The following is a 27685-nucleotide window of genomic DNA, read 5'->3' on the forward strand; positions in this document are numbered from 1 at the left end:
TTCCCCAGCCGGAGAAAACGCACACAATCAGGAAAGGGTCTGAGGCCAGCGGTCTACCCGATGTGCTTGTTTTCCACACACGGGGATCGTAACGCGTCCCCCGCTTCTCGCCTTTCTCCCTGCAGTCTAAACTGGTACAGCCCAACCCCTAAACTGGTACAGCCCAACCCCAGAAAGGCGCGGAAGCTGGCTCTGATTCCAGGACGAGAATGGCTGGGGTGTCCGAGTGTGCTTTATTGCCTTTGCCTGCCGAAGTCTCCACGGAACAGTTATCCACGGGCCATCGGGGAGTGTGAACGGCATCCACGGTGGCCCGCCGGCCCTCACGCACCGTACTTCTGCTTCAGCTTCTCCGCCAGGGTGATGTAGGCCTTCCGGGCGTCCGCCCTGCTCAGCCCCTTCCGCTGGCTCCAGGCCTCCCACCTGGCCTTGGCCTGGGAGTCGGGCGGCCGCTCGGTGGAGCAGTCCCCCAGCAGAGCCTGCTTGTAGAGGCTGTAGATCTCCAGCCGCTCTGCCTCGGTGATGGGCGTCTTCATTTGCTTGACCATGGTGGCGGCTTCTTCAAACTCAGCCTCTGACATGTCGTGAGCAGGGCCCCTTCCTTCAGGCCCGTGCAGAGGGCCTTGCGGCTGATGAGGCGGGACTCCAACCTGTTGTAGGGGCTGTCCCTGGGGGCAGAGGGCAGAGAAGGGGTTGGGTTAGTCTATACACACACACACACCATGGCAGCAGCAAAAGTCAATGGTGGGTTCACCCCACTCATCATCACAGAAGTCCATACATGATGCTTCTCTCCAGCTCGAGTCCCCACTGGTGCTTGGACTACAAGTCCCATCCTCCGCTGCCACAACTGGGGAAGATGGGATTTGTTGTCCATCAACTGGTAGGGGGCATTGGGTGTCCCACCCCAGCTGTGAGGAGTCCAGCTGCAGTATCCTAACCCATAAGGAGGAACATAAGCAATTGCCATATACTGAGTCAGACCCGTGGTCCGTCTTGCTCAGGATTGTCTATCCAGACTGGCAGCGGCTTCTCCAAGGCGGCAGGCAGGAGTCTCTCTCAGCCAGTTAGTTACCCCTGCTAACTGGGCAAAGAGGCACCTGTTCAAAGTGGCGATTCTCTTTACTGAGCAGGGGGAGAGCAACCGGCCCTCTCCACCCCCAGCAGGGTATCTCCAACTGTTGCTGATCACCGGTGTCTCTCTTATGTTTCTTTTTAGATTGTAAGCCCCTCGGGGATAGGGAGCCATCTCATTTAATTTAATGCCTTGCTATTATTTCTCTCTGTAAACCGCTTGGGACACTTTGGTTGAAAAGGCGGCCTATAAACAGGAGTCGTTGTTGTGAAAAGGTGCCTCTTTGCTTAGTGAGCACCGCAGGCGTCCCCCAACTTGGTCTCCGAGTCCGCATGCTCTTGGACTATGACTCCCATCATCCCCAGCGGCACGCATGGGGATGGATGCATGATGGGAGTCGTAGTCCCGCAGCAGCAGCCCTGCAACGCGAGGAAGACAGAAGCACACGCCGCCTCCGCCTCCACCTCCTCCTCCTCCTCCTCCCCCGGGCCCGAGGCCAGTTACCAGCCGGTGTAGGCGGGCAGCGGCGGCGCCCTGCGGCTGCGGGCGGTGTTACGCAGGAACCGGCAGAGGAAGCTTCTCCGGCGGCGCTGGTGGGGCCGGGGCACCGCCGTCTCGCCGGCTGCCTGGGAGAGGAGGAGGAGGAGGAGGCGGCGGCCCTGGGTAGCGAGCGGGGCCCGCCGTGGAGCGCCAGGACAGCCAACCAGCCAGCCTGCGGCGCGCTTTGTGCCGTCTGTCGGTCCTGAGCGCACAATGGCCCAGCCGCCTCCCGCCGCCTCTCCGCCTCCCTCCTTCCCGGGCAGGCGGCGGAGCAGCAGCAGCCCCGAGGCCGGCCATGCCTCCCTCCTCCTCTCGCCTGCAGCACGAGCCTGCCTGGGGAGCCCGCGCCCCGCCGCAGCATCAGCAGCCATGGAGTTAGGTGGGTGCCGCCGCCGCCGCCGCGCGCGGGGGGGACGCTTGGCACCAGGGTCGCCCGCCGACCCGCTCCCAGGGCTCCTCCACGGCTGCTGGTGGCGGGTCGGCCAGGCCCAAGGGGCCCGTCGCCCGACTCCCGAGCAGGAGGAGAAGCCGGGCCAGGAGCCCTCCTCGAGGCGCCCACGTGCCCTCTCGGCCGCCTGGCAATCCCTGCTACCTGGGAGGCCTCTCTTGGAGATGCTGCCAGGGAGGGAACTGGGAACCTTCAGCTCTTCCCAGAGCGGCCCCATCACCCCCAGAGGGGAAGATCTTCCAGGGCTCACACTTCTCGTCTCCCCTTCATATGCAACCAGGGCGGACCCTGCTTAGCTAAGGGGACAAGTCAGGCTTGCAACCACCAATCCAGCTCTTCCCTCCACAGCTAACCAGAGGCTCTGCAGCTGCTGTTGGACTACAGCTCCCATCTCCCACAATGTATGCAGCAGGGGATGATGGGAACTGTAGTCCAAAAACGGTGGCAGAGCCTCCAGTTGGCCACCCCTGCCTACATTTCTAACGAGGGCGCTAGATAGGCAGCCCGGTCTCCCTTCCCACCCATAGTCTGGGAATAAACAGCTCAATGGTGGAATAGGTTCCATCACAGGTTGCAAAGAAGGCTGAGCTGATCAACATGCCACGTGGGGGAAGTAGTTAGATTATTATTTTTATCTGGGGACTGCACCGGTCTTGAGTGTCCCCTGGAGGCCTTGCTGGGCACGAAGGGCACATCGGTTTTTACTGGGAGGTTGCGGGTTCATCTTTTGGTCAGAACGGGGGGGGGGGGGCGGTGTCCTCACCGAATCTGTTCCATCCGCTTGCAGGGGTTTGAGTGCCAACTTGAGGTTTCTGAGTTCCGCCTTTGTCCCGTGGCTGTGACTCATACTTCCCTTGTATTCAGATGCGTTTGTACTCAGATGCATGCTGACCAACCAAGGCCATCAACCAAGGCCTGTCTGAGTTCTTGCCCCTCAACTTCCTTCGGCAGGAAGCCCATGATGGGCAAGGACAGAACCTTTTCTCTCTGAATCCTTGGAGAGATGCTGCCAGTCAGTGTCGGTAGTACAGAGCCAGATGGATCAAGGCTCTGACTCAGCATATGGCAGTTCCGACTATTCAACGTGTGCGTCTTTGTCTCAACAGGGCCGGTGACCATCTGTGGAGAAGTGACCGTCCTGCACGGCGGATTCCTGCTGGCGGCCACCCTCAGCCACCCCAAGCCACTGTCGGAATTGACTAAGTCGGACTGGCCCAAGGTTGGGAAGCCCATCATCGACGCCCTGCGGGAGATCTGCACGTCCTACTCGTCTTACCCTCCTGAGCCCAATGCTTGGAAGAAGAAAGCAGTCGTCATCCTGTGGTCCAAAATCCTCCTCTCCAAGGCCTCGGTCTCCGCTAACCAGCGATGGAAAGACGACGCCTTCTTCTCAGCGAGCAACATGGTCCCAGAGATCAACCACACTGTCCTCTTTGAACTCTTCAAGGCGGTGAACATGCCCCGGCTTTTCACGCAGCTGCTGCTAGTGCTTCCAGAACACGTCTGCCGGAGGGAATTGGAGACCTTCGTGGCGTACGTGGGCCAGGAAACATCACCTGTTGACGTCTCCTTCTTCTTGGACGTCTGGTGGGAAATCCTGAAACACAAGCAAGGCCAAGAAGACAGGCTGACTTTGTTGTTCCGTGCCGTATCCCACCAGCACCTCTCGGAGTCTGACGAAGCAGGCCAGCCTCCAAAGAGGTTCAAGAGCGATACGCCTTCCTCACCGGATTCTCCTGTGGCTGCCGGTCTCCTCCCAGTCTTGATAGAAGGCCTGAAGTTGGTCAAGGAATGTGTTGGTCAGGCCAAGGTGAAGTGTTACGCCCTCGCCAACTTGGTGGACGTCCTGTCCCTTTTGATAGTGGCGGAATGTGAGCCGAATGCGTTGCCCGTTGAAGCGTACTTGGACAAGATCTCTTCGGTGGTGACTCTCTGGGAGAACGACTGTGCGAACCGATACAACCAGAGGGAGTTGGGCGAGAAGGTAAAGGAGGCCGAGAGAAGTGTGAGCCTGCTCAATGTGGCCAAGGTGCCCGCCGAATCCTTGCTGGCCCATTTGAGCTTCCTCCGTTCCTTGCTGGACGAGTGGTTGGCAGATCTGCAGCGCCTCCTGGAGGACCCTCAACAGTTCTGCTACGAAAGCTACCGCCTCCTCGACAGCTTGGCTTCCTTGGAGAAGAACCTGGGGAACCGTGCTCATTCCGAAGACCTTGACAGCGAGACGGCGCAGGCGATGTCGGAGCTGGGCGAACTCATCACGGGCTTCCTGCAGAAGGTCAGCCCCCAGTTGAGGGGCAAGAACTCAGACAGCAACCTGATGGCCTTGGTCACCATGGTGATTATTGAGAAGAAGATGGATCGGCATGTAGAAATGTGCTCAGTTTTTGCCTCGGAGAAGAGCTGGGCCTTCACAAATGACTGGGTCGCTTGCCTCGTTCGGAACAAGGAGCTGTTCCAGAAGCCGGAGCTGATCCTGCAGTTGCTGGAGACGGTGGCTGCCTTTAGCAGCAATGCCGATGCCGCCGCAAGCCAGACAGACCAGTTGGAAGTGGCCAAAGTCATCCTAGAGTGTTACATGGCGCTGTCCTTGGCGGATAAAAACACCGTGATTTCGGGGGTCCTGGTGAGCTGGGGCAGGCAAGGCCTCTCCCGGGTTTTGCCGGCCTTCTCCGAAGGGTTCCAAGAGGAGCTCAACGTCGCCTTCAACCAGATCATCCAGAGCTCCTCCGGAGAAGGCTTCAAGAGGGCCGTGGCTTCGGTGTCCCGTCTGGTGGTGCTCAACCCAGAGGCCACCATCAAGAAAGTCTGCCAGTTAGCAGTGACCAACTTGGGGGCCCACCAGTTCCTGGCCGAGATCTTGTGTTCCTTCGCGGCTCTCAACTTCCGCGGGGGTCCAGAGACGGGCGCGTCCGACAGCCTGGTGCTGGGTTGCTTGAAAGAGGCTGTCTGGGAGAAGCTCTCTTCCGCCAAAGAGAAGGAGCAGTTCTTGGCCTTCTTGGATTACCTCCTGCAGCCAAGTGGAGCCAGCCCCCTCCTCTCCCCGGCAGAGGTGACCCAAAACTTTGTCCTCCCGTTCCTGAAGTCGGATTACCCCCGGGTCGAGCTGTGCCTGCAGATCCTCGACAGGGCGCTGAAGGTCTCGGTGCCTTCGGACCAGGACTGGATCCACACCTGCCACCCCTTCCCCCTCCTCTTCTGCCTCTGCAAGCTCCTCGAGGCTTTCACCCACTACTGGCACGAGCCCAAAGACCAGCACCATTATTCCCTCGAGACCAAGGACTTGGTGGCCACCAACCTGACCCAACTCTGCGACGTGGTCTTGGCCCAGAAGAGCTCCGTGCCGGCCGAGCTGTGGACCCAGTCGGTGGCCTGGCTGCATAAAAAGGCGGCAGCCTTGGACTGGACCATTGGCCTCCGCCTGAAGAGCATCTACGGGGAGCACTTCAAGAACGAGGCCCCGGCAACGCTGTTCGAGGTCTGCAAGCTGCCGGAGGACGAGTGGACGTCCCGCCCGCTCTCCAGCTACGGGCCAGGGAGCGGCCTTCTGGCCTGGATGGAGTGTTGCTGCGTCTCCACCGCCCTGCGGGAGCAGATGCTGGTGCTGCTGACGGTGAACGTGGACAACCCCGAGGAAGTGAACCTCTTCAGCAAGGGCTTCTTGGTGGCCCTCGTCCAGGTCTTCCCGTGGTGCAGCCAGAGCGAGTGGCGAAGGCTCGCCCACGTGATCAAGAGCCTCTTGGGACGGGAGGTCCTCTACGTGCCCTACTCGCTGGAGTACGTCCAGCACCTGCCGCTGCTCAACTTCCGGCCATTTGCCTACCACCTCCAGTACTCGGTGCTCCTGCTGAGGGGCTTCCAGTTCCTCTGCAGCGCCAGCAGCGCGGCGTGGCTGACGGAGGAGGCGTGGCGGCACGTGGTGCGTCTCTACTGCCTCGGCTTGTCCGACCTGCTGGGCTCCGTCAAGAGCGTGGTCTGCTGCCAGTGGCGTTCCTCGGAGGAGAGGAACGTGGCCCGGGAGCTGGCCTTCGTGTACACCCAGATGTTCTGCCACTTGCTGCACGTGGCGGCCATGCTGCCAGACCACGGTGCCGGGGAGCCCCTCCTGCTCCTGGCCCTGGAGATCCTCTCGCAGTACGAGGTGCTCTACGACGCGGACGAATCCCTCGGCAGCGCCCTGCGGAAGGCCAACGAGAAGCACTTCCTGGAGTCCATCGCCCAGAACGTCACCAGCAAGGAGCTGCGCACGATGATCTTGCAGAAGCTCAGCAAACTCTGAAGCGGGGAAAGGCGGGGGAGCCGGGAGCCTGGGCCGGTTTCGGGACCGGCTGGGCCCTGGCATCCTTTTCCCTGGGCCGTGGGGGGGATTTGCAAGACCAAAAAATAAACCTTTTATCTTTCTCCTCTCTCATGAGACTTGCTAGTCATTGATATTTCTACTAGTGTAGGGGCATTGGCAGCTGCCATATACTGAGTCTGACTGAGTCTCAGTAATAAAAGAGCGATCAAAGATCAGGCAGTTGTCCTTGTTTACAGCAGCAGCAGCAGCAGCGGCATTGGGGGAGTTTGCTCGCCTGCGCCTTGAGAGTGCGTCCTCTTCGTGACGGGTGGAGCCTGATGGGTAAGACCTGTGGTGATGGCTGCTAGGAGCCCGAGTCGGGTTTTGGGCCACCAGCTGGACATTCTTACCCTCAGCATCGTGACTGAGTCAATAGCCAGAGGGCAAAGCCCAAGGATTCTCAATCTAGGGACATAAGGACGACAGCCCTGCGGGATCAGGCCCATGGCCCATCTTGTCCAGCATCCTCTTTCCCACAGTGGCCCACCAGATGCCTCTGGGAAGCCCACGGGCAAGAGCTGAGGGCATGCCATCTTCTCCTGCTGCTGTTGCTCCTCTGCAACTGGGATTGAGAGGCATCGTGCCTCTGAGGCTGGAGGTGGCCCACAGCCACCAGACTAGTAGCCATTGATAGCCCTGTCCTCCATGACTTTCTCTAAGCCCCTTTTCAAGCCCTCCAAGCTGGTGGCCATCACCACATCCCATGGCAAGGAATTCCATAGGTTAATCATGCGCTGTGTGAAAAAACCCTCTTGTCTGTCCTGAATTTCCCAACCTCCAGTTTCTGTTATTATTAATTCGATTTCTCTACTGCCCTTGCAAAAATGGCTCAGGGAAGTTTACACGGAGAAATAACAAATAAATAAGATGGACCCCTGTCCCCGAAGGGCTCACAATCTAAAAAGAAACATAAGATAGACACCAGCAACAGCCACTGGAGGTCCTGTGCTAGGGGTGGATCGGGCCAGTTACTCTCCCCCTGCTAAATAAAGAGAATCACGACGTTAAAAAGTGCCTCTTTGCCAAATTAGCAGGGGTGTCTCTTTTTCCAACTAAAGAACCCCAGATGCTGTAGCCTTGCCTCATAAGGTTGCTGGTTCAAATCCCCGCTGATACGATGTTGGGCAGCAGTGATCTAGGAAGATGCTGAAAGGCATCCTCTCACCCTGCACGGGAGGAGGCAATGGCAAGCCCCTCCTGTATTCTACCCAAGAAAACCACCGGGCTCTGTGGGTGCCAGGAATCAAAATGGACTTGACGGCACACTTGACCTTTATGCATCACTTTACACTTGCCAACATTGAACCGCATTTGCCATTTTGTCACCCACTCACCCAGTTTAAAGAGATCTTTTTGCAGCTCCTCACAGTCCGTTGTGGATTTCACGACCCTAAATTGTTTGGTGTCATCTGCAAATTTGGCCATTTCACTGCTTACCCCAGCATATGAATAGGAGCCTTGATGTGTGAGCACTGTAAAATATTCCCCTCAGGGGATGGAGCCACTCTGGGAAGAGTAGACGGTTCCAAGTTCCTTCCCTGGCAGCATCTCCGAGGACTGAGAGAGACTCCTGCCTGAAGCCTTGGAGAAGCCGCTGCCAGTCTGGGTAGACAATCCTGAGTGAGATGGACCAGTGGCCTGACTCAGTATGGCAGCTTCCTATATTCCTACCTTCTAGATCCCCCTCCACAATTGCACAGGAATTATGGGTGCTGCAGTGCAACCTCCTTTGAGGACCCAAAGCTGTGGTCTGGCAACAGCTCCCTCCCAAGCGCTGCTGAGCAAAGAGGCCCCTTTCAAAGGGGCGATTCTCTTCTGTTGAGCGGGGGGAGAGCAACTGGCCCTCTCCAGCCCCAGCACAGCACCCCTTCAGTGCTGGCATCCATCTTGTGTTTGCCAGCCCCTTTGGAACAGGGGTCAATCTTTATTTAGATACTATTTTACATTGAGAACTTTTGTCGAAGGCAACATAAGACTCCTTTGTTGTGATAAGCATCCCCTCTAGTCCTGCTAACTGCAGTCTTCTTCCTGGGGAGGCTTTGGGTTGAACCTGGGACCTTTTGCTGTTCAGGGACAGGTACCTGGCGAGTGTCAAAATGCTGGACTGTGGGAAATCAGGTCCCTGCAGCCGAAAGGTGCGGTTTTTCTGTGGGCATGGAATGACACCCCTCCCGTGCCTTCCCGTTGCAGGAAAAGGGCGCTCCTTGGCCCTAAAATAACTATTTTCATTTAGTCATTTAATCCTCCCAAATCAAAAGTGGGGCAACTCTGGTTTTAATCTTTGCAGTGTGTCTTTCAGGCAGCAGCTTCTCCAGCAGAGACCACCTCCTCTAGGGCCTCACCCTTGGGCCCCCTGGTGCTGCTGGACTACAATTCCTATCACCCCTTGCAACAGTGTGGCAGGGGATGGTGGGAGTTGTAGTCTAGGAATATCAGGACCCCCCTGCTTTTGGGCATCTCAGCTGACAGCGTTAAAAAACTTCTCTGTGTTGAAATGGAGAGGGAAAGACACACTCAGGTATCGGAATTTCTCAACAGAGACCTTTATTTTGCTGCTTTCAGAAGTCATGTGTTTAGTGTTGTGGGAAAGCAGAAGGAATCCAGTGACAAAATCAGTCCATCTGTAATATTTTCTTCTTTTCTTTTTAAATCCCCTTTGCCGATTTGTTAGGGTTGTATCACAGTAGGAGGACACTCCGTGGTTGCAGTCTATTGGAGATTGAATGCTGCTACTCACTTGCAGCAGCCGTGAAAGCCCTGAAGGTGTGGCACTCTGTTTTGGCAGGCCCTTTATGATCATCTGGAGATGATCATCTTTATGATCACCTGAAAACGAAAAGTGGCCTTTAAAAAAACACAGGCAAGTCTAGCCACTTCTTTATGGTCATTTGGAGGACTGAAAATGAAAAGTGATTTTTAAAAGGCAGGCTAGCCATTTCTTTATGGTTATTTGGCAGACCATAAATTGAAAGTGTGGAATTATTATTTTTCCTTTAAAACAAGTTGGTAGGGGTTCAGTTCCAGTCGCGTGGGGAACAGTCCCCCTTCCTGTGATTCTGACTACATGTGTGCCTATTTCTCAGGAGTTCCTATAGTTCTGGTTATTATGAGGTATTAAACTTACTACAACAAATGTTCCTTACAACACAGGCCCTTTGGGCCATTTAATCTTCAGTGTATCTAAGAATATATATCTTGCTGTTAGCTTTGTCCCTGACTGCCTATCACTCAAAGTCTCAATGGCACCCGTGAGTGCTTGACAGGTCTAGCCGTTAGTTCTCTGTCGTCATTTGGAGGACCAGTAAACAGAAACCATAGAATGTTTTGTTTAAGAAAGGAAAGAGAATGGCATTCAGGGGTACACACCACCATGGGAGGGGGAAACACAGTTTTGTTTCCCCAAGTGGTTATTGCAAAATTAACCAGCCGTTGGGTTTACCAGGAGGTAAAACCAGGAAGTTTTCCTGGGAGTAGTGCAATCTGGAAGGCGTTTTTCACCAGTGTGTAAGGCACGTTCTTGGTCAAATGAAGAGGAGGCAAGGTGGTCCTTGGAGAGTCCTGCCACCACAGAGGAAAGAGACCCCGGTGAAGGCAAGACGCGGTAATACAAAGGGGTAATAACAGTCCATCATGCCGTTAACGTGGCCCTCCAGTAGCGGGGCTGGAAGGAGCTGGGGGGCAGGATGGAGAGAGACCCGGCTATGTGGTCAAGCCCCACACGAGCTGGATTGGACCTCCCCTGCCATGACTCCACTGGCCATCAACCCCAGCATCTTGGACCCACAGGCTTGAGAAAGGTGCCCTTCCTGCAGGGAAAGGAGTGTTCACCCCAGAAGCCTTCACAAAGTCCTGCAGACAGATTCTCCCCCCCTGAAGCAACAGCCTCCTCTAAGCCCCTTATGGCTGCTTGTGGAAGATCGTGTCTGCCTGGCCCACGAGGTAAGCCCCTCGCCAATGCCACCACGGGGGCACTGTCGGATCGCTTTGTGGCCACGCCACGTTCCCTTGGCCGTGCGGCACGTTCCCAAGAGGGGATCCTGCACTGCCGTTACTGCTCTGTCGGCCTCTAAATCCCCCTCTATTCCACCAGCTCTTTCCCCCTCTATTAAAAAGTCCAGCAAGCCATGGAGAGTGCAAGAAGACACATCCTCCATGGAAGGAAAAACAAATATGCCCCATCACGCTCATCCTGCTGCAGTCCGGTTCGAAACAGAACCTGGCATCGGAGGCCGAACGAAGGACCCGCCAATCCCTAAAATCCACCTGAAATCCTTATCTAGCTTCAGAGAGGGGCGTGGCGTCCATAGGAAGCTGCCCTATACTGAGTCAGACCACTGGTCTATCTAACTCAGTATAGTCTTCACAGACTGGCAGCAGCTTCTCCAAGATTGCAGGCAGGAGTCTCTCTCAGCCCGATCTTGGAGATGCTGCCAGGGAGGGAACTGGGAACCTCGATGCTCTTCCCAGAGCAGTTCCATCCCCTTAAGGGGGAAGATCTTCCAGTGCTCACACTTCTGGTCTCCCATTCATATGCAACCAGGATGGACCCTGCTTAGCTAAAGGGACAAGTCATGCTTGCTACCACAAGACCAGTTCTCCTCCATAATTAGTATCTTCCCTCAATTCAACCTTCAGGCTGCCTAGCTTTTCTGTCCTGGATGGGACCTAAACGTGCGCGAGCAGCAGGGACAGGAGATGTGTACTGAGACTGTCAGGAAGTTGCCACTTGCATGGGTTTTGCCTAGTAGCATCTACCCTGACTGGCAGCACTGCTCCACGTTCTCAGGCTGGAGTCTCTCCCAGCCCTACCCGGAAGATGCAGCCAGGAATGGAACCCGGGATATTCTGTATGCAAAGATCTACTGCTGAACCATGGCCCCATCCTCTTGGAAGTTGCTGCCTAATGAGTCAAACGTTGGTCCATCTAGCTCAGTATTGTCTGCACGGACTGGCAGCAAGTCTCGAGGGATTCCAGCAGGGATCTTTCCCAGGTCTGCCTGGAGGTGTTGCCAGGGGTTGAACCCGGGACGTTTAGCATGCAAAGCCTCCATAGTGCACTGCCCAGTTCTGCATCCCTAGGGGCTAGAAACTTGGTGTTTTTTTTTTCTTAAAATGAAAATTCAGATTATCAGGAAAGGGAGTGACACTCCTCTCCTGCCCATCCTCCCTGTTACAAAACTAAGTTCGGCTCATGCACCGAACGCAGAGAACCTGCCTGAGGCCATAGTAATCTCCAGCCATTCAGTGTCTGGAAAGGAGGGCGCTCTGCCTGTCTGAACAAGGAAGTGCAGCGTCTCCTGCCGGTTGGGAACATTTGGTGCCACGGGAGGCAGCGTGTGAATTTCTTCCCACCAGCCTGGCTGCCGAGGCTGTGGTAATCTTGGGGTGGGGCAGGGCCGCAGAGGCAGCGGCCTGCAGTCCGTGGGACAGGCAAGAACAAGGCGGGCCTGACGAGATGAGGCGGGCGTGTCGGACCCCCAGCTGGCTGGATCCTTGCACCCTCCGATCCTGCTAGCTGGGAAAAAGGCTGACAGGCCCCAGAGTCTTCGGTCTCCTGCAGAGATTCTGCGACGCTGCTGCTTCGTTCTGCAATCGCAGGCTGTGGATCCTCCCGCCTGCCGAAGCGAGGGAGGGCTTTGGCGACCGGTCCGCTGCCCGGCAGGAGAAGGAACCCAGCCTTCCGCTGCAGGTCAGCGGCTCCGCCACGGCCCTGGCCCTGGCCCCCAAGCGCAGTCTCCGAGGCAACGGTGGGGGAAGGCGAGGCCAGTGGGCTCCGAGCCCAGGGCTTGTAGGGCGGGCCCAGAGCTGCCGCTATCTGGCTCGGTCGGGGGCCGGCGAGGCGCTGTAGAGGCGCATGGCCTTCCGGCAGATCAGGGCGAACCAGTAGAGTTGCGGGGCGATCAGCAGCGCGTTGGCCACGTTGCAGTGGGCGGGGATGTGGAAAGGCACCTTGTAGATGGGCAGGCCCGCGTGCCGGGCGTAGGCCCAGTACATGAAGGGAAAGAGGAGGATCCGGCAGAGGAAGAAGGTCACCAGGACGAGGATGCCGTTCACCTTGTGCAAGCGCGAATCCTGCATCTTCAGCTGCCAGGAGGGAAGGAAGGAAGCAAGGAAGGAGTTAAACAGGGACACGGGAAGCTGCTGTGCACCGGGTCCGGCCCTCGGTCTGTCTGGTTCAGCATCGCCTGCACTGACTGGCAGCAGCTCCTCTGAGGTTTCGGGCAGGAGTGTTTCCCAGCTGTGTGGGGCTGGAGGGCGGGGGGTGGGTGCTAGAAGGGCTGCCTGTTGTCCTGGCACTGAGCTAGTCCCTCCACTCTCACTTGTGTGGTTTCCAGGATGCTGCCTTTTACTGAGTCAGAGCCTTGCTCCATCGAGCTCAGCACTGTCAACGCTGACTGGCAGCTGCTCACAGGTTCCAGGCAGGGGGGCTCTTTCTCAGCCCTACTTGGAGATGCTGCCACGGATTGAACCTTCTGCATAGAGAGCAATGGCCCCAGCCTTTTAACGCGGGAGAGAGACAGACGCCTCTGACGTTGGCAGCCTGGGAAGCGGCCGGGGGAGGGGGGGGGAGCAGCGGTACGGGCGCCTTACCTGCATCAGGATCTTGCCGAGAGACACAAAAGGAGTGCTGAGCTCAGCCGTGAAGATGCAGCCTACGAAGAAATCGCCCAGCTCGCCTCGGAGGTGCTGTGAACAAAGGTGGGATTTAGGTGCGAATGGGTGTGTGCGGCGGGCCTGGTGTCCGGGGTGGGGTGGGGGTGGCACTGCCGGGCAAAAAGTAATGGCCTCCGTGTGCCCCCTTCACCAGGTAAGCAGGGTCCTCTGCTAACTTGAGCAAGAGAGGCCCCCTTTTTAAAAAAAAGTGGTGATTATTTTGCATTTAGCAGGGGGAGAGCAACTGGCCCTCTCCATCCCCGGCACAGCACCTCTCCAGTGGCGGCTGCTGCAGCCTTTATGTTTCCGAGTTTGGATCTAGATTCTCAACTGGCGGTTGTGTTTTGCATTGTAATCCGTCCCAGACTCTGTGCTTTTAGGTGGTCCCCTTCTCTTCAGGGCCCTCCTGCTGATACTGGCCTACAACTCACGTCGTCCCCGAGTAATGGCCACTGTGGCTGGGGATGATGGGAGTTGTAGTCCAAAAACAGCTGGGGAGGGGCGAGGTTGTGGAGCCCTGATCGACTAGCTTGCCTCTCTTTCAGCTCCGTTCCTTGGCCAAAAACCACCCCACATCTCCGGCTATGGGAACAGCAGCAGTTGAAGGGTTTCTCGGTGGCCACGACGGCGACCACAGAGTGGCCACGGGCCCTGCAGAGGCCCCTGGCCAGCACCCAACCTCTCCGGCCCCTGACGTCCAACCTGCCTGCATATATTTATTTTTAATTTATTTTTATATTCATATATCCCGCTCTTCCTCCGAGGACTTCAGAAGTGGTGGACGTGCTTATTTTGATCCTCACGACAACCCTGTGAGGTAGGCTAGGCTGAGCGCTACATGACTGGCCCAGAGTCACCCAGTGCGTTTGAATGGGGATTCGAACTCGGGTCTCCCCGGGCCCTTTGGAAACGCAGTGGCCAAGGCGGCGGGCAGGCTTCCTAACGCACCCACCCCACGGAGGTACCGAGGGGGTTAAGGCGTCATTGGGCAGTTCTAGGACGGTGGACCCCACCCCGACACACACACACACACACACACTCCCCGGACGGGCTTTCTCACCACGGCTACCGGCGTGAGGACGACGAGGATGAAGAGGTGGTGGGTCACCATCAGCTTCTCCTTCTGCAGGAAGCTCTTCAGGCTGGCCAGGGAGTGCTTCCGTTCAGCCACCCCCTTCTCCTCGCTCTTGTGCCAGTGGCAAAGGTACATCACGTAGATGTCATAGCTCATGTACGCCACGATGATCCAGATGTATTCCTGGGCGGCCCAATGCCTGTGGGGGGGAGAGAGGAAGGGCTCTCAGGAGGCTCTTCTGCCGGCGTGGTGTAGTGGTTGGAGGGCTGGACTAGGAGCAGGGAGACCCGAGTTCAAATCCCCACTCAGCCATGAGACTTGCTGGCTGACTCGGGGCCAGTCGCTCCTTCTCTCTCAGCCTAACCTACTTCACAGGGTTGTTGTGAGGAGAAACCTAAGTTTGTAGTACTGGGGCTCTGGGCTCCTTGGAGGAAGAGCTGGATAGAAAATGTAAATAAATAAATTCTGTGGTCGCGGGCATAAATTGTTTGCATTTGGATGGGTTTGCATTTGGATGGGTGATTTGTTTATTTTAATATTTCTATCCCACTCTTCCTCCGAGGAGCTCAGAGGAAAATACATGCAAAAGTACATGCTTATTTTTATCCTCACAACAAGCCTGTGAGGTAGTTTAGGCTGAGAGATACATGACTGGCCCAGAGTCACCCAGTGAGTTTCAGGGTTGAATTGGGGATTTGAACTTAGGTCTTCCTGGTCCTGGTCCAACACTCTAACCACTACACTATGCTGGCTGAACTACATATGAGCGCTGTAAGATCTCGCCCATCGGAAGATCTTTGGGGCAGAGAAGCTCTGCTTGCTTGCTTGCTTGCATGCATGCAGAAGGCATCAGGTTCAATCCTGGGCAGCATCTCCAGGTAGGGCTAGGAAAGACCCATGTTTCGGGATCAGGCAGCTTGCTTGCTTGCTTATTTATTTATTTATTGTTAAATTTATATACCACCTTTCATTAAAAAACAATCCCAAGGCGGCTTACTATTCGATCATAATCCGTTCTTTAGTGGATCAGACCCCTAGTCCAACAATTTCTGACAGTGGCTAGCCACTAGAAACAAACAGGGCATGAAGATGAGGGTTTCCTTTGTTATTTAACTCCCAACATCTAGTCCTCAGACCTATACTGCCTCTGAATGTTGATTTAGCTGTCAAGGGTGTTGACAAGCCTATCCTGTTTTGTGTGGGTGTGTGTGTGTGTGTTCTTTTTTTTAAAGCTGTCTTAAGCTAGCGGCTATGAACACATCATGTGGCAGCAAGTTCCGTGTGCTAATGACATGTTGTAAAGAATGACCTCCTTTTGTCAGCCCTGGAACAACTACTCCAATGAGGGCGGGAGGGAAGATTCTCTTTCCAGACCAATCCTATGCATACAAAGCGATAATAGACGTGCACGCCAAAACTCTGTTGTATTCTGCCCGGAAGCTATGGTCCTACGCATTACGTGTTGTTTCCCGCCTTTTCAGTCCGACACTCTCCTAGGTGACTTATGAAAGATAATTAAAAGCAAAGTAAGCCCCATTCAGCCCCATGGGACGGACGTTTGAGTAAACATACACAAGATGGCTCTGTCTCCCCCCCCCCACTAAATTAAAATAGACCTGTTGGATCCAATCTCCAGGGAACATTAACTGTCCAGCTGCACCTAGAAGGTCTTTTAAGGGATATGCAAAGGGTTCTCGCTATCTCTCCATTTCATTTGCATGCACACAAAGGCATCGTAAATGTGCATGCAAAAAACCCTTTTCAGCGCTCCAAAAGGTGAATTCCGAAAGCTGTATCCTAGGGATAGCATTTTATCTTAGGGATGGCATTATATCTTATTTATTTGTTGGTTTATTGATTCATAGACCACCCTCCCAAACATGGCTCAGGGCGGTTTACATCCAAATACAAACAATTAAAATCAAAACTATAAAAACAGCATAAAACTAATTAACAGTTAAAACATGTAAACAGTTTAAAAAAAAAAAAAACCTTGGAGAGCCAGGCCAAACATTTATAGCAGTTAAAAACAATTTACAACAAATCTTAGGCCCTTTATGCAGAATGCCGTCTACAAATAGGGTTGACCTATTCTACCTTCCCAAATCTGGGCTTGAAAACTGGCTGGAAAATAAAGTCGGAGAAGAAGAGTGACTGAACGTTTTGCTCCAGAACTCCACTTCTATAAAAGCTGGAGCTTAGCTTGCCTTTTTTTTTTTTTTTTTAATGAAAGTTGAAATCTGGGTGGGCTAAGCAATCTGGGGGAGATGCTTAGAATCCGGGTGGAACCTGGAATTTCGGGGAGGCGTGGCAACTCTAAATCCTAGGGATGGCATTTTCTCTTAGGCCACTTTATGCATAATGCCCTCAACAAAGTTCTCCTCGGTGCTGGTTGAAAACCAGCTATGCCACACCTCTCTGTTTCTGTATGCAACACTCTTTCCACACCTAGAAGCGTTGAATGAGTAACAAGCACAGGAACCTTTCCCCATTTTGCCTGCTGCTCTAGGCTTGCACAATTCCGAATAAGTTTTAACTGGCAGAGATGGCCCCTTTTGATAGCAATGGATACTTGGCAAGGACACACCCTTCAGCCCCTGCAGGGCAAAAAGCCCAGGTCTCTGCCCCAAGGCGCTTGCAATGCAAAGGTCCACTGTGGAGGAGTGGGTTAGAAGGGACGCAGGCAAGCACAGGCAGTGATCTGCTCCAGGTTAGGCCAAATATGTTCTGCTAAGGAGTACAAAGTGTAAGGGACAGGCAGGGGATGCTTCTCAATGCCTTTTTTAAAAGCTGCATTTTCCTGGAGGACAGTCCTAAACACCCAGCATGGCTAAATTGATGTTTTGATTTTGGTTTTTTTAATTGTAAACTGCCCAGAGATGTGCGTTTGGGGTGGGAGATAAATATGCTAAATTTATTAAAATATAATAGAAACTTCTAAGTGCCTCTCAGCCTTTTGACTTAAGGCCGGGTTTTCAAAGCAGCAACAAGGCTGCCTGATCAGCAAAGGATTGCCCACGTGGGGCTCTGCTCAGGGGCCACTGAAGTTGTCCCTTCAGGCTACGCAAAAGAGGCTTTGGAGTGGCCAAAGGGGCCAGTTTTTTCTTGTCATGAAGCCCTGAGCTGCAGCACATCCTTGGATCGCTGCTGAGTGTGTAAGCGAAAAAGTGGCGCTGGGTGAGATCTATGATCTGCTGGGGGGGGGGTGAGTCTCAAGGGTTCCTGGCCTGAGATTGAGCCTTTGGAACTACCCGGGACTGTTTGTGGTTGTGACAAAACGGGATCTCCCCTCAGTAGAGAGATTGCTCTGATCCCAAATCTAGGAGCACGCCGCTCCTTCGAGGTAGGCGGCCACCTAGATTTGGGACCAGAGCAATCTCTCTACTGAGGGTAGAAGGTAAAGTGTGCCGTCGAGTCGGTGTTGACTCCTGGCGAACACAGAGCCTTGTGGTTGTCTTTGGTAGGATACAGGAGGGGTTGACCCTTGCCATCTCCAGCAAAGCCTAGTCACCCCTGCTTCATCACAGTAGTCCTTGGCGCCCCTTTTAGGCGCAGAAGGGAACCACACAGTGCAACATTGGGCTCTGTGATTGGCAGGCAGCATGGACTCTCTGGATTGGCCAGATCTGGTATAAATTTGGGGTTGGTCTTTGGCTGGGACCCAGGTCCACCCAGTCCTTGTGTAGAGCATCCAAGTAATCACCTCCAAGACAGAAGGACACACACACACACACACCCCGCACGTGCCTGGATCAGCGAGGAATCCGAGGAAGCCGGCTTCATCTCTTTGCCTGCCCAACAGAGCCTGCTGCACCTTTGAGCCAGGCATGGAGAACTCTTAAGCTCAGACTTGGATTCAGGGACACCCGTCTGCCAGGCTGGCACTGAGCAGTCTGTCACATTTCTGCCGGCTCACATCTGCCTTATTCTGATCTAGTCCACGCTGCAATGGGCAGCCCTGATTTTATGCACGTGAACATAGGAAGCTGCCATATACTGAGTCAGACCATTGGTCTATCTAGCTCAGTATTGTCTACACAGACTGGCAGCGGATTCTCCAAGGTGGCAGGCAGGAGCCTCTCTCCGCCCTATCTTGGAGATGCTGCCAGGGAGGGAACTTGGAACCTGGATGCTCTTCCCAGGGAGGCCCCATTATCCCTTAAGGGGAATATCTTGCAGAGCTCACACTTCTAGTATCCGTATCATATGCAACCACGGCAGACCCTGCTTAGCTAAGGGGACAAGTCATGCTTGCTACCCCAACACCAGCACTCCTCTCGAAAACCATGTGTGTTTTGGAACACAGGCAGCTGCCATATACTGAGTCAGACCACTGGTCCATCTAGCTCAGTATTGTCTTCGCAGACTGGCAGCGGCTTCTCCCAGGTTGCAGGCAGGAATCTCTCTCTCAGCCCTCTCTTGGAGAAGCTGCCAGGGAGGGAACTGGGAACCTTCTGCTCTTCTTGGAAGCAAGCTCATAATGGCTGCAGTCATCTCACCCTCCTGCTTTGCCGTTACCTGTCGTGCACCACATCTTTGCAGTTAAAAATGACGACGATTCCCGAGAGGGTCGCCATCGTGGCCTGGACGGAGGACACAAGCCTGGGAGGGAGAAATCAAAAGAAGAAGACACGTTGGTGTACGGTGATGTTACAGGAGCAGTACGGAATCAGGCTAGAAGGTTCCTAAGGCTGTCGTCTCCAGAGGCTGTTGTACTTTGGCTTTAAAGGGACTCCCATCACTTCCAGCCACAACTGCCTTCGGACTTACCCATGTACCCAGGAGTAAACAGACAGGCCTTGGAAGGGGCGGGGTGCTCCTCACTGCTGAAATTCCCTTTCTCTAGAAGTTCAAAATCCCAGCCTGCCTACCTAAAAGGTAGGGGACCTTTTTATTTATACTAGAACGGGGTTACCCGTGAAATTAACTGACCGTAGACTCTGGAGATAAGCAGTTCTGATGTTAGGCACCAGTTAAGTAAGCTACCGCTTAAAATAAAAGTAAAGTGTGCCATCAAGTCGATTTCGACTCCTGGCGACCACAGAGCCCTGTGGTTTTCTTTGGAAGAACCCAGGAGGGGTTGACCACTGCCTCCTCCTGCGCAGTTTGAGATGATGCCTTTCCGCATCTTCCTAGATTGCTGCTGCCCGATATAGCTTAGGGTCTCACATTATATGGGGCCTCTGAATATTTTTTAAAGACTGAAAGAGTTACATCATGTATTCTCATTTAAAGGTATTTCTAATGCAAAGAGGCGTATTGCAAGATAATTGTTTTTCTTAGATGATTGGTCGCTCATTGCATCGTTGCCACGTAGAAATAGAGCTTCATCATTTCTATTTCCACCGTCTTTTTGGTCAGCAACTTCAATTTTTCTTGTAATGCTTTCAGCCTGGCATAGCTTAGGGCCTCAGCATGTTGTAATCTGGCCCTGCGGACAAGCCAAAGAAAGTAACTGCTTCTCACAACACACTGTTAATCCACGGCCACAAGATGTGACGATGATGGCTTTAAAGGGACAAATTTGTGGAGGAGGAGAAGCTACCAAAGTCCATGGCAGCTAAGGAGAACCTCCATGTTCTCAGACAGTCTACCACTGAAAACCCATTGCTGGCAAACAGCAGGAAGAAGTGACTCCTCCATGCTCTGCTTGTGAGTCTGTAGCTGTCCTGGGCTGTTTGTTCATTGTTGGAAAGAGGGGAAGGGGCTGGAAGGCCTCTAATCTGACCAGCAGAGCCCAGTTGGTGGCTTCTCTTAAAGAGCAGCTGAACTGCACTAATAAAGCCTGTTTGCAACTTTTGTAACCATCTTAAATAAACAAACCAATACAACATTTAATAGCAAATCCAGTAATGCCAGATGGCAGGAGAAACCATGTCCAAGAGGAGAAACCAGATGATTATTTTTTGCTGCCTCATGCTGGTGACAACACAATTCCTGAGAACCCCTACCACCAAGACATGGGGCGTGTCTTCCCCCCCCCCCCCCGCTGAGTCATTCGGCTTTTGCAATTTTCCCAGTTGCAAAAATTAGAGAGGCATTTATTTATTTAACCAAAAATGGTTGAGGGGGAGAGAGAGACTATAAACCATTAAAACTACTGGCAAGGTCATAGAGCCCAGACTCACATGGCAAATATTCTTAAATCAATAAAGGCTGCCTTCTATTATGTATTCAGTTATCTGTTCTCTGGAAGAATCATACTTTGCATTCTGTTTGCTTGTCTGGCATCTTTGGTGACAGCGAAAATGATTTTTTTATTGCCAGTTGGCTGAATACTTGGGGAGGGTGTTAATAGTGTGCCCCCCAGGTCCTGGGACTCATGTTTCCCAAACACTTTGAAATGAAAAGGAAAGCACTACATCTGTTTATGGAGCTCACAGTGCAACCATTTAGGGAGGATGGGGTAACGACGCGTATGCAGCCAGAGCAGGGACTGCTTTCTGGCACGAGCCAGTATGACTTCTGTCGTCTGTACAACCTGGCAATGTGTGGAGGTGGAAAGAGATGTCTGTCCTGTAATACTAGAGCTTGGGGTGATCTGATGAAACTGATTGGGGTTTCAGGATAGTCAACAGAGAGAGTTTCTACATCCAACATCCAATTAACAGATGGAACTCACTGCCACACGATAGCTAAAGGCTGAGAGAGTTTTAGAAGGGGATTGGATAAATTATATGGTTTGTTTGTGAGAAGAATTTGCCTACGTTCGTTTGGTTTATATAGGATAGAATAGTTGGTGTTTGGTTAGAATATGAGATGATTTCTATGTGCACTGAAGCAGATGTGCTGTAACCAGGGAAGAGTCTTTTGACTTTGACAAAATATAGGGGGGTTGGTGGCATCCTAAACTGTCCAGTGAGAAAGCTCCCACAGGCAAAGGCCCTGACCAATCAAATTAAAGAAGCAGGGCCACTGCAGGTGGCAGCTTCCACCTGTCCATTTAAAAGGTGAAAGCAGGGCTGGGACTGGCTAGGCCTACTTCAAGTGGAGGACCAGACCGAAAACTTCATCTATCTTCTCTTCAGGGAGCCTGGCAGTCGGGTGGTTAACTAGCCAGCACTGGAGTGGAGGACCAGACTGAAGACCTTAGCTCCCTGCACGTGAAGGCCCTGTGCAATCAAATTAAAGGAGCAGGAATTGAAATTTAAAAGGTGAAAGCTGGGCTAGGACTGGTTGGGCTTGGGCCTCCCTCAAGAGGAGGACCAGATGGAAAACTTCATCTAGCTCCTCTTCAGAGAGCCTGGCAGCTAAGCAGCTACCTGGCCAGCAACGGAGTGGAGGACCAGACTGAAGACTTTTTGCCTGAGACAGCAGGTAAGCCAGAGGCCTGAGAGGAGGAGCTGGCTAGCTGCAGCAGAATGCTTGGGCCCCAGCCTCCTAAAACAACCTGCCTTTGTGTAGCCACCAGAGGCCCTTTTATTCTAAGGTTTGTGTCCCCAAGGGGCCTCGGTGCAGGAGGGAGTGTTCCTGGGGTGGAGAAAGGGAATCCAGACCAGGGTTTTGGTAGGGATTGGGGCTAAACCCAGCCCAATCAGACAACCCTTTACACATTCAGGATGATCTATATGCTTATCTTTCAGGTGGCTGATCTCAAATCGCCCTGCTTAAGTATGTTTTTAATTATTACCTTACCAACACAAAGTGGTTGCATCAGCAAGCATCTAATCTCTCTGTGTGAGGTGCCATCCCTCCCACAAAACCCCACCTGCTCCAAGGGAGGAAACTTTATAATTATTATTATATTAATATAAAACATTATATAAAACAACAACAACAACTTGTGGGGGGGGTCTGAGGGGTATTCAGATTGGTGGTAGTGGAGAGGTTGTAGGTTGCCCCACTGGGGGATTGGTGTGGGGTGAGCCTTCACAATCGGGCTTCTCTTTGCTGTGTGTTCTAACATTCTGGCTGCTCCCTGGGCTGTTGACTGGAAAGGCTTCTGTTTTAAATCTCGGTTAACTCAGTCATTTCCCAAAGGTGTGCCTGGTGTATCCATACATGATTAAATGATAAATGATTAAATACAGACTTTTGTGAGGCAAGACAACCTCACCCCAGAGGAGGCTGCCTGCTGCATCTCTGTATGATTAACAGGTCTAGTCTTGCTTCCTTCCAGTCCTCTGCCAGGATTGGGCGATGTAGCCACGTCTCTGCTGGGGCTCTGAGTGGACAAGTCAATCATTCCCAAGGCAAAGGTGCAAGGGAATTTTTTCACCCTGCTTGTAGCAACACTGGATGAGTTGCTGCTTTAGGCTTACTGCTCCCTAATTCAGATCATGCAGAAGAACACAGGGTAGGTAGCTTTTACACATACTCCAGGTAGTCCAGAAGCAGCAGGTGAAGGCATGCCCTCTCTCCTGCTGTTGCCGCCCTGCAATCAGTATTCAGAGGCCTTCTGGATCTGGAGGTAGCCTATCACCTCCAGTGATAGTGATGCAACTAGTGGCCGGTGATAAACTTGTCTAATCACTTCTTAAAGCCATCTAAGTTGGATTGCGCGTCTTGTGGTCGCAAGCAAGACTTGTCTCCTTAGCTAAGCAGGGTCTGCCCTGGTTGCATATGAATGGGAGACTAGAAGTGTGAGCCCTGGAAGAGATTCCCCTCAGGGGATGGAGCCGCTCTGGGAAGAGCAGAAAGTTCTAAGTTCCCTCCCTGGCAGCATCTTCAAGATAGGGCTGAGAGAGATTCCTGTCCGCAACCTTGGAGAAGCCGCTGCCATTCTGTGAAGATAATACTGAGCTCGATAGACCAATGATCTGACTCAGTATATGGCAGCTTCCTATGTTCCTATGTAAGCTGGTGGCCATCACTCCCATCCTGTGGCAGGGAGTTCCATCGTTTAACAATGAGCTGTGTGAATAAGTCTTTCCTTTTGTCCCACCTAACTCTCCTGCCAGTCAATATCAGTGAGATGCCTGGGATGAGAGAAGAAGAAAAACTTCCTCTGCTAACTGGGCAACGAGGCACCTTTTACCATGGTGATATCTCTTTATTTACCAGGGGGAGAGTAATTGGCCCTATCCACCCCCAGCACAGCATCCCTCCAGTGGCTGTTGCTGGTGTCTATCTTATGTTTCTTTTTAGATTGTGAGCCCTTTGGGGACAGGGAGCCATCTTATTTGTTTGTTATTTCTCTGTGTAAACCACCCTGAGCCATTTTTGGAAGGGCAGTATAGAAATTGAATTATTATTATTAATAATAATAATAATGGAAAAATAAGCCCCTGCATGGTCAATATTTGCACAATATAAGTGGAAAATCAGACATCACCAAGACCTGGCAATGGCTTAAGAATGGCAACGAAGAAAGAAACAGAGGGTTTAATACTGGCTGCACAAGAACAGGCACTAAGAACAAATGCAATAAGAGCAAAGCAGAAAAGTCAACAACAAACAGCAAGTGCCGCCTTTGTAAAAAAGCAGATGAAACAGTGGACCACCTAATCAGCTGTTGTAAAAAGATCGCACAGACTGACTACAAACAGGCATAACAAGGTAGCAGGGATGATACACTGGAACATCTGCAAAAAATACAAGCTACCTACAGCCAAACATTGGTGGGACCATAAAATTGAAAAAGTTGAAGAAAATGAAGATGTAAAAATATTATGGGACTTCCGACTACAAACAGACAAACATCTGCCACACAATACACCAGATATAACTGTAGTCGAGAAGAAAGAAAAACAAGTGAAAATAATCGACATAGCAATACCAAGGGATAGCAGAATAGAAGAAAAAGAAATAGAAAAAATCACCAAATACAAAGATCTACAAATTGAAAATGAAAGGCTGTGGCAGAAAAAGACCAAAATAATCCCAGTGGTCATTGGCGCCCTGGGTGCAGTTCCAAAAGACCTTGAAGAGCACCTCAACACCATAGGGGCCACAGAAATCACCATCAGCCAGTTACAAAAAGCAACTTTACTGGGAACAGCCTATATTCTGCGACGATATCTATAACAACTGACAATAAAATTCAGCCATCCCAGGGCCTTGGGAAGGACTTGATGTCTGGATAAAAACAAACCATTCAATAACACCTGTCTGACTGTGTAAACAAGAAATAATAATAATATGAAGATGGAAAAATATTATGGAACTTCCGACTACAAACAGACAAACATCTGCCACACAATACACCAGATATAACTGTAGTCGAGAAGAAAGAAAAACAAGTGAAAATAATCGACATAGCAATACCAGGGGATAGCAGAATAGAAGAAAAAGAAATAGAAAAAATCACCAAATACAAAGATCTACAAATTGAAATTGAAAGGCTGTGGCAGAAAAAGACCAAAATAATCCCAGTGGTCATTGCCGCCCTGGGTGCAGTTCCAAAAGACCTTGAAGAGCACCTCAACACCACAGAGATCACCATCAGCCAATTACAAAAAGCAGCTTTACTGGGAACAGCCTATATTCTGCGACAATATCTATAACCAGTCAATAACACCTGTCTGACTGTGTAAACAAGAAATAACAACCACAACTACTACTACTACTTCTCTCCGCCTACACACCAGTTTCCGAAACCTCTTTCAAGTTGCCCGCCTACTGGCCTTTCTAATCCTCCAGAAGCAAAAGATGGTGCCAGCAGTCTGGGAAGCGCTGCTTCAGAGACAGGGAGGAAGGCGTTTGTAGGTCAAATATGCAGCAGCCAGCCAGAGGAAGAAATATCCCATCGGAATCTTCAGTGAAAACAATTAATTTAGTTAAGCAGCCAGCAATCGGGTCTAACCAAAAGTCACACCCTCTGCCCTGGCATAGGCACCTAGACATGTTCCCTCACTACTGAGGAGAAAGCCTTCTGCACGTGCTCAGGTGCACTCTGGCATCTTTCCCAAGGCGAACTATTGAGAAGTTTAGCTCCCAAGGCCTCTTGTGAAAGCCCAGTTCAATGGGCTGCTGGTGCCCCTAATTACCAGAGATCTTCTCTTGAATCTGCCTGGCAATTAAAGCAAAACTAATCCAAAAGGACCTTCTGGGAAGGCCACACCCTGGTGATTAATCCACTGTGGGATAGCTGTCTCACACCCTAGCCCAAGGCCCACGCAGAGCCCTGGGTTGACTGCATGGAGGCCGAATCCCAGAGCTCTGGGTTCAAATCCCGGAACCTGGGCCAAGAATTTAGAGGCGGATTTCAGCAAGCCCCTTTCGGAAATAGTGCCTTTCTATCCCTCTCAGGGTGACATCCAGTGTTCTCTGACTTCAGCCCCACTGCAACCCAATGAGGTAGGTTAGGCTGAGAGAGCAGGATCCCACTAGGGTCACCCAGGGAGAATCACGGCTGTGTGCAGACTTGAATCCTGGCCTCTCCAGTTACAGTCTTCGGCCCTAACTGTGATACCACACTGGCTCTTGAAACTTCTCCTGCAAATCTTTACAGACCCTTTTTCAGAGCACTTGACATAGATCGATAAAAACAAAATAAAGATGGCTCCCTGTCCCAAAAGAGCTCACAGTCTAAACAGAAAAATAAGGTAGACACCACGAAGCCACTGGTGCTGTGCTGGCATGGGACACGGCCCGTTGCTCTCCAGAAAATAGAACTGCCCCTTTTAAAGGTGCCTCTGTGCTCCCTTAGCAGGGGTAAACAACCATACAGACAGGCCTCGCAAGGCTGTTGTAAGAATGAGTGAAAATCCTCCAAATCCTTTCTTAGAGGGCGAGCCCTTTGGGGGGCAGCCTGCTTTCCCCCTTCTTCTTGCTACGCCAACCACTCTGAGAATATCTTGTGGTCAAATGGGATTCGAATAATCATTAGGGGCCCCTAGTGTCCCCTCTAAGGCGTGCCCATGTCTGCGCGCTCACAGGTTTTTTGGTGTCTGCTCAGTTTCTTTTAGGCCCCACTCCGGTTGAAGCAGTCAGGCCACATCCTGAATGGACGGGGCACACACAGTGCCTTGATAGTGTCGCCCAGAACAAAACTCATTCCGCACACAGCTGAGAAAAGATTAGAGGGACCATGACAGGAAGCTGCCATACACTGAGTCAGACTCTTGGTCCATCTAGTTCAGTATTGTCTAAACAGGCTGGCAGCGGCAGGCAGGCAGGCATCTCTCTCAGCCCTATCTTGCAGATGCCAGGGAGGGAACTTGGAGCCTAGATGCAATTCCCAGGGTGGTTCCATCCCTTAAGGAGAATATCTTACAGTGCTCTCAATTCTAGTCTCCCATTCATATGCAACCAGGGTGGAGCCTGCTTAGCTAAAGGGACAAGTCAGGCTTGCTACCACAAGACCAGCTCTCCTCCCTTTGCGGCTAGGGATAATGGGAATCGGAATCATCAACATCAGGGAGTTCCTATGACCGGGAATCCTGGTCCCAGGGCAGTCCTAGGGCACAGGATGCAGCCACTTTGCGGAAGCTAAGCAGGCCTCAGTCCGGTCAGTGGCTGGATGGGAGACTGCCTGGGAAGGGAGCCCTGGTTTCTTCTGCCATCCTTTGGAAAGCTTGACAAAAAAGGAAAAACAAAGCCACAAGTGGTGGTGCCTTTTTCTGCCTGGTTAAAGTCGGTGCTGACTCCTGGCACCCACAGAGCCCTGTGGTTGTCTTGGGTAGAATACAGGAGTGGTTGGCCATTGCCTCCTCCCGCGCACAATGAGAGGATGCCTTTTAGCATCTTCCTATATCGCTGCTGCCCAATAGGCTGGGGCAACGTGCGAAAGCAGACGGGCAAAGGCAGGAGCGGCAGAATCCCTCCAAGATCACGATGCATGCAGACGAGGGACCAGCACCTTGCCCTTTGGTCGGGAGCCGGCGTGCCAGCTGCCGCCGTCTCCCTGGAGAGCAGGGAGCTGTGGATGGACTCCAACTCCCATCAGACCCGGCGCCGACGACGGCCCAACCCAAGGAGCCCCGAAGGGCTCAGAACATCTGCTCGGAGAGGGGGCGTGGAGGACGGCCGCCGGCCTTGCATCTGTCGACGGGGATCACCTGCTGCATCGCTAGTTTTTTTATTATTATTATTTTTTGTAATCATTCCCGCCTCCCCCGCGCCCAGCTCTGCCTGCCAAATAACTCTGTGCAACTCGCAAGCCTGCCCGGCGCCCGGGCAACAGGCAGCCTCTCCGAACTCGGAAACTGCTGCGTCCGCTTCCTTCCTAGCCCTGGACCCCTCTTCGGCCTTGGTAACCCCCCACCCCGCCCGCCCGCCTGCCCAGCCGCCGCCTTCCCTGCGCGCCATCCGCTTGCATCAGAGCAGCTCCTGCGGCTGGCCTCGCCGCCCGGTGCCAGCCGGTACCTGCCGCTGAGGACGATCCGGTCCTTGAGGCTCCATGCCGGCGCGATCCAGGCGAGGCTCCGCACCGCCAGCGCAAAGAGACTCGGGAAGAAGGCTGCGCCCAGCGCCAGCGTCTGCCACATGCCCCGCGCGATCCTGAGCGCTGCGCCGCGCAACCGGCGCCCTCCTCGCGCCTTAGGCCGGGCTGCGGCGGCGGCGGCGGCGGGGCGAGCGGGACGGGAAGCGCCCGCGGGGAGGAGGAGCTGCTGTCCGGGGGGAGGAAGCCGCCTTCGCGCTCCAGCAGCGGCCGGCCCTCCTCCTCCTCCGCCC

General features: G+C 52.9%; 2 protein-coding genes across 7 annotated transcripts; one reads left to right on the forward strand and one right to left on the reverse strand.

Moving 5' to 3' along the window:
* Window positions 1–214: 214 nt before the first annotated feature.
* On the reverse strand, window positions 215–27685 carry TLCD3A (TLC domain containing 3A). 6 transcript variants are annotated; one of them, XM_053275121.1, is made up of 5 exons: window positions 27377–27685; window positions 18647–18730; window positions 14114–14327; window positions 12991–13086; window positions 215–668 (listed from the first exon to the last, which is right to left on the reverse strand). In XM_053275121.1, the coding sequence occupies exons 1-5, from the start codon at window positions 27496–27498 to the stop codon at window positions 324–326; spliced, it is 861 nt and encodes a 286-aa protein (XP_053131096.1). In that variant the 5' UTR covers window positions 27499–27685; the 3' UTR covers window positions 215–323. The 6 variants fall into 6 exon arrangements, with proteins under 6 accessions (XP_053131096.1, XP_053131099.1, XP_053131098.1 ...); XM_053275122.1 differs by lacking the exon at window positions 215–668 and adding an exon at window positions 8919–12483; XM_053275124.1 differs by lacking the exons at window positions 12991–13086; window positions 14114–14327; window positions 18647–18730; window positions 27377–27685 and adding an exon at window positions 2208–2390.
* On the forward strand, window positions 1829–6471 carry GEMIN4 (gem nuclear organelle associated protein 4). Its single transcript, XM_053275120.1, has 2 exons — window positions 1829–1994; window positions 3170–6471. Exons 1-2 carry the CDS (start codon window positions 1829–1831, stop codon window positions 6337–6339), a joined length of 3336 nt encoding a protein of 1111 aa, XP_053131095.1. The 3' UTR covers window positions 6340–6471.

Source organism: Hemicordylus capensis, chromosome 12, assembly GCF_027244095.1.
Source record: "Hemicordylus capensis ecotype Gifberg chromosome 12, rHemCap1.1.pri, whole genome shotgun sequence".
NCBI classification, from domain to species: Eukaryota; Metazoa; Chordata; class Lepidosauria; order Squamata; family Cordylidae; genus Hemicordylus; species Hemicordylus capensis.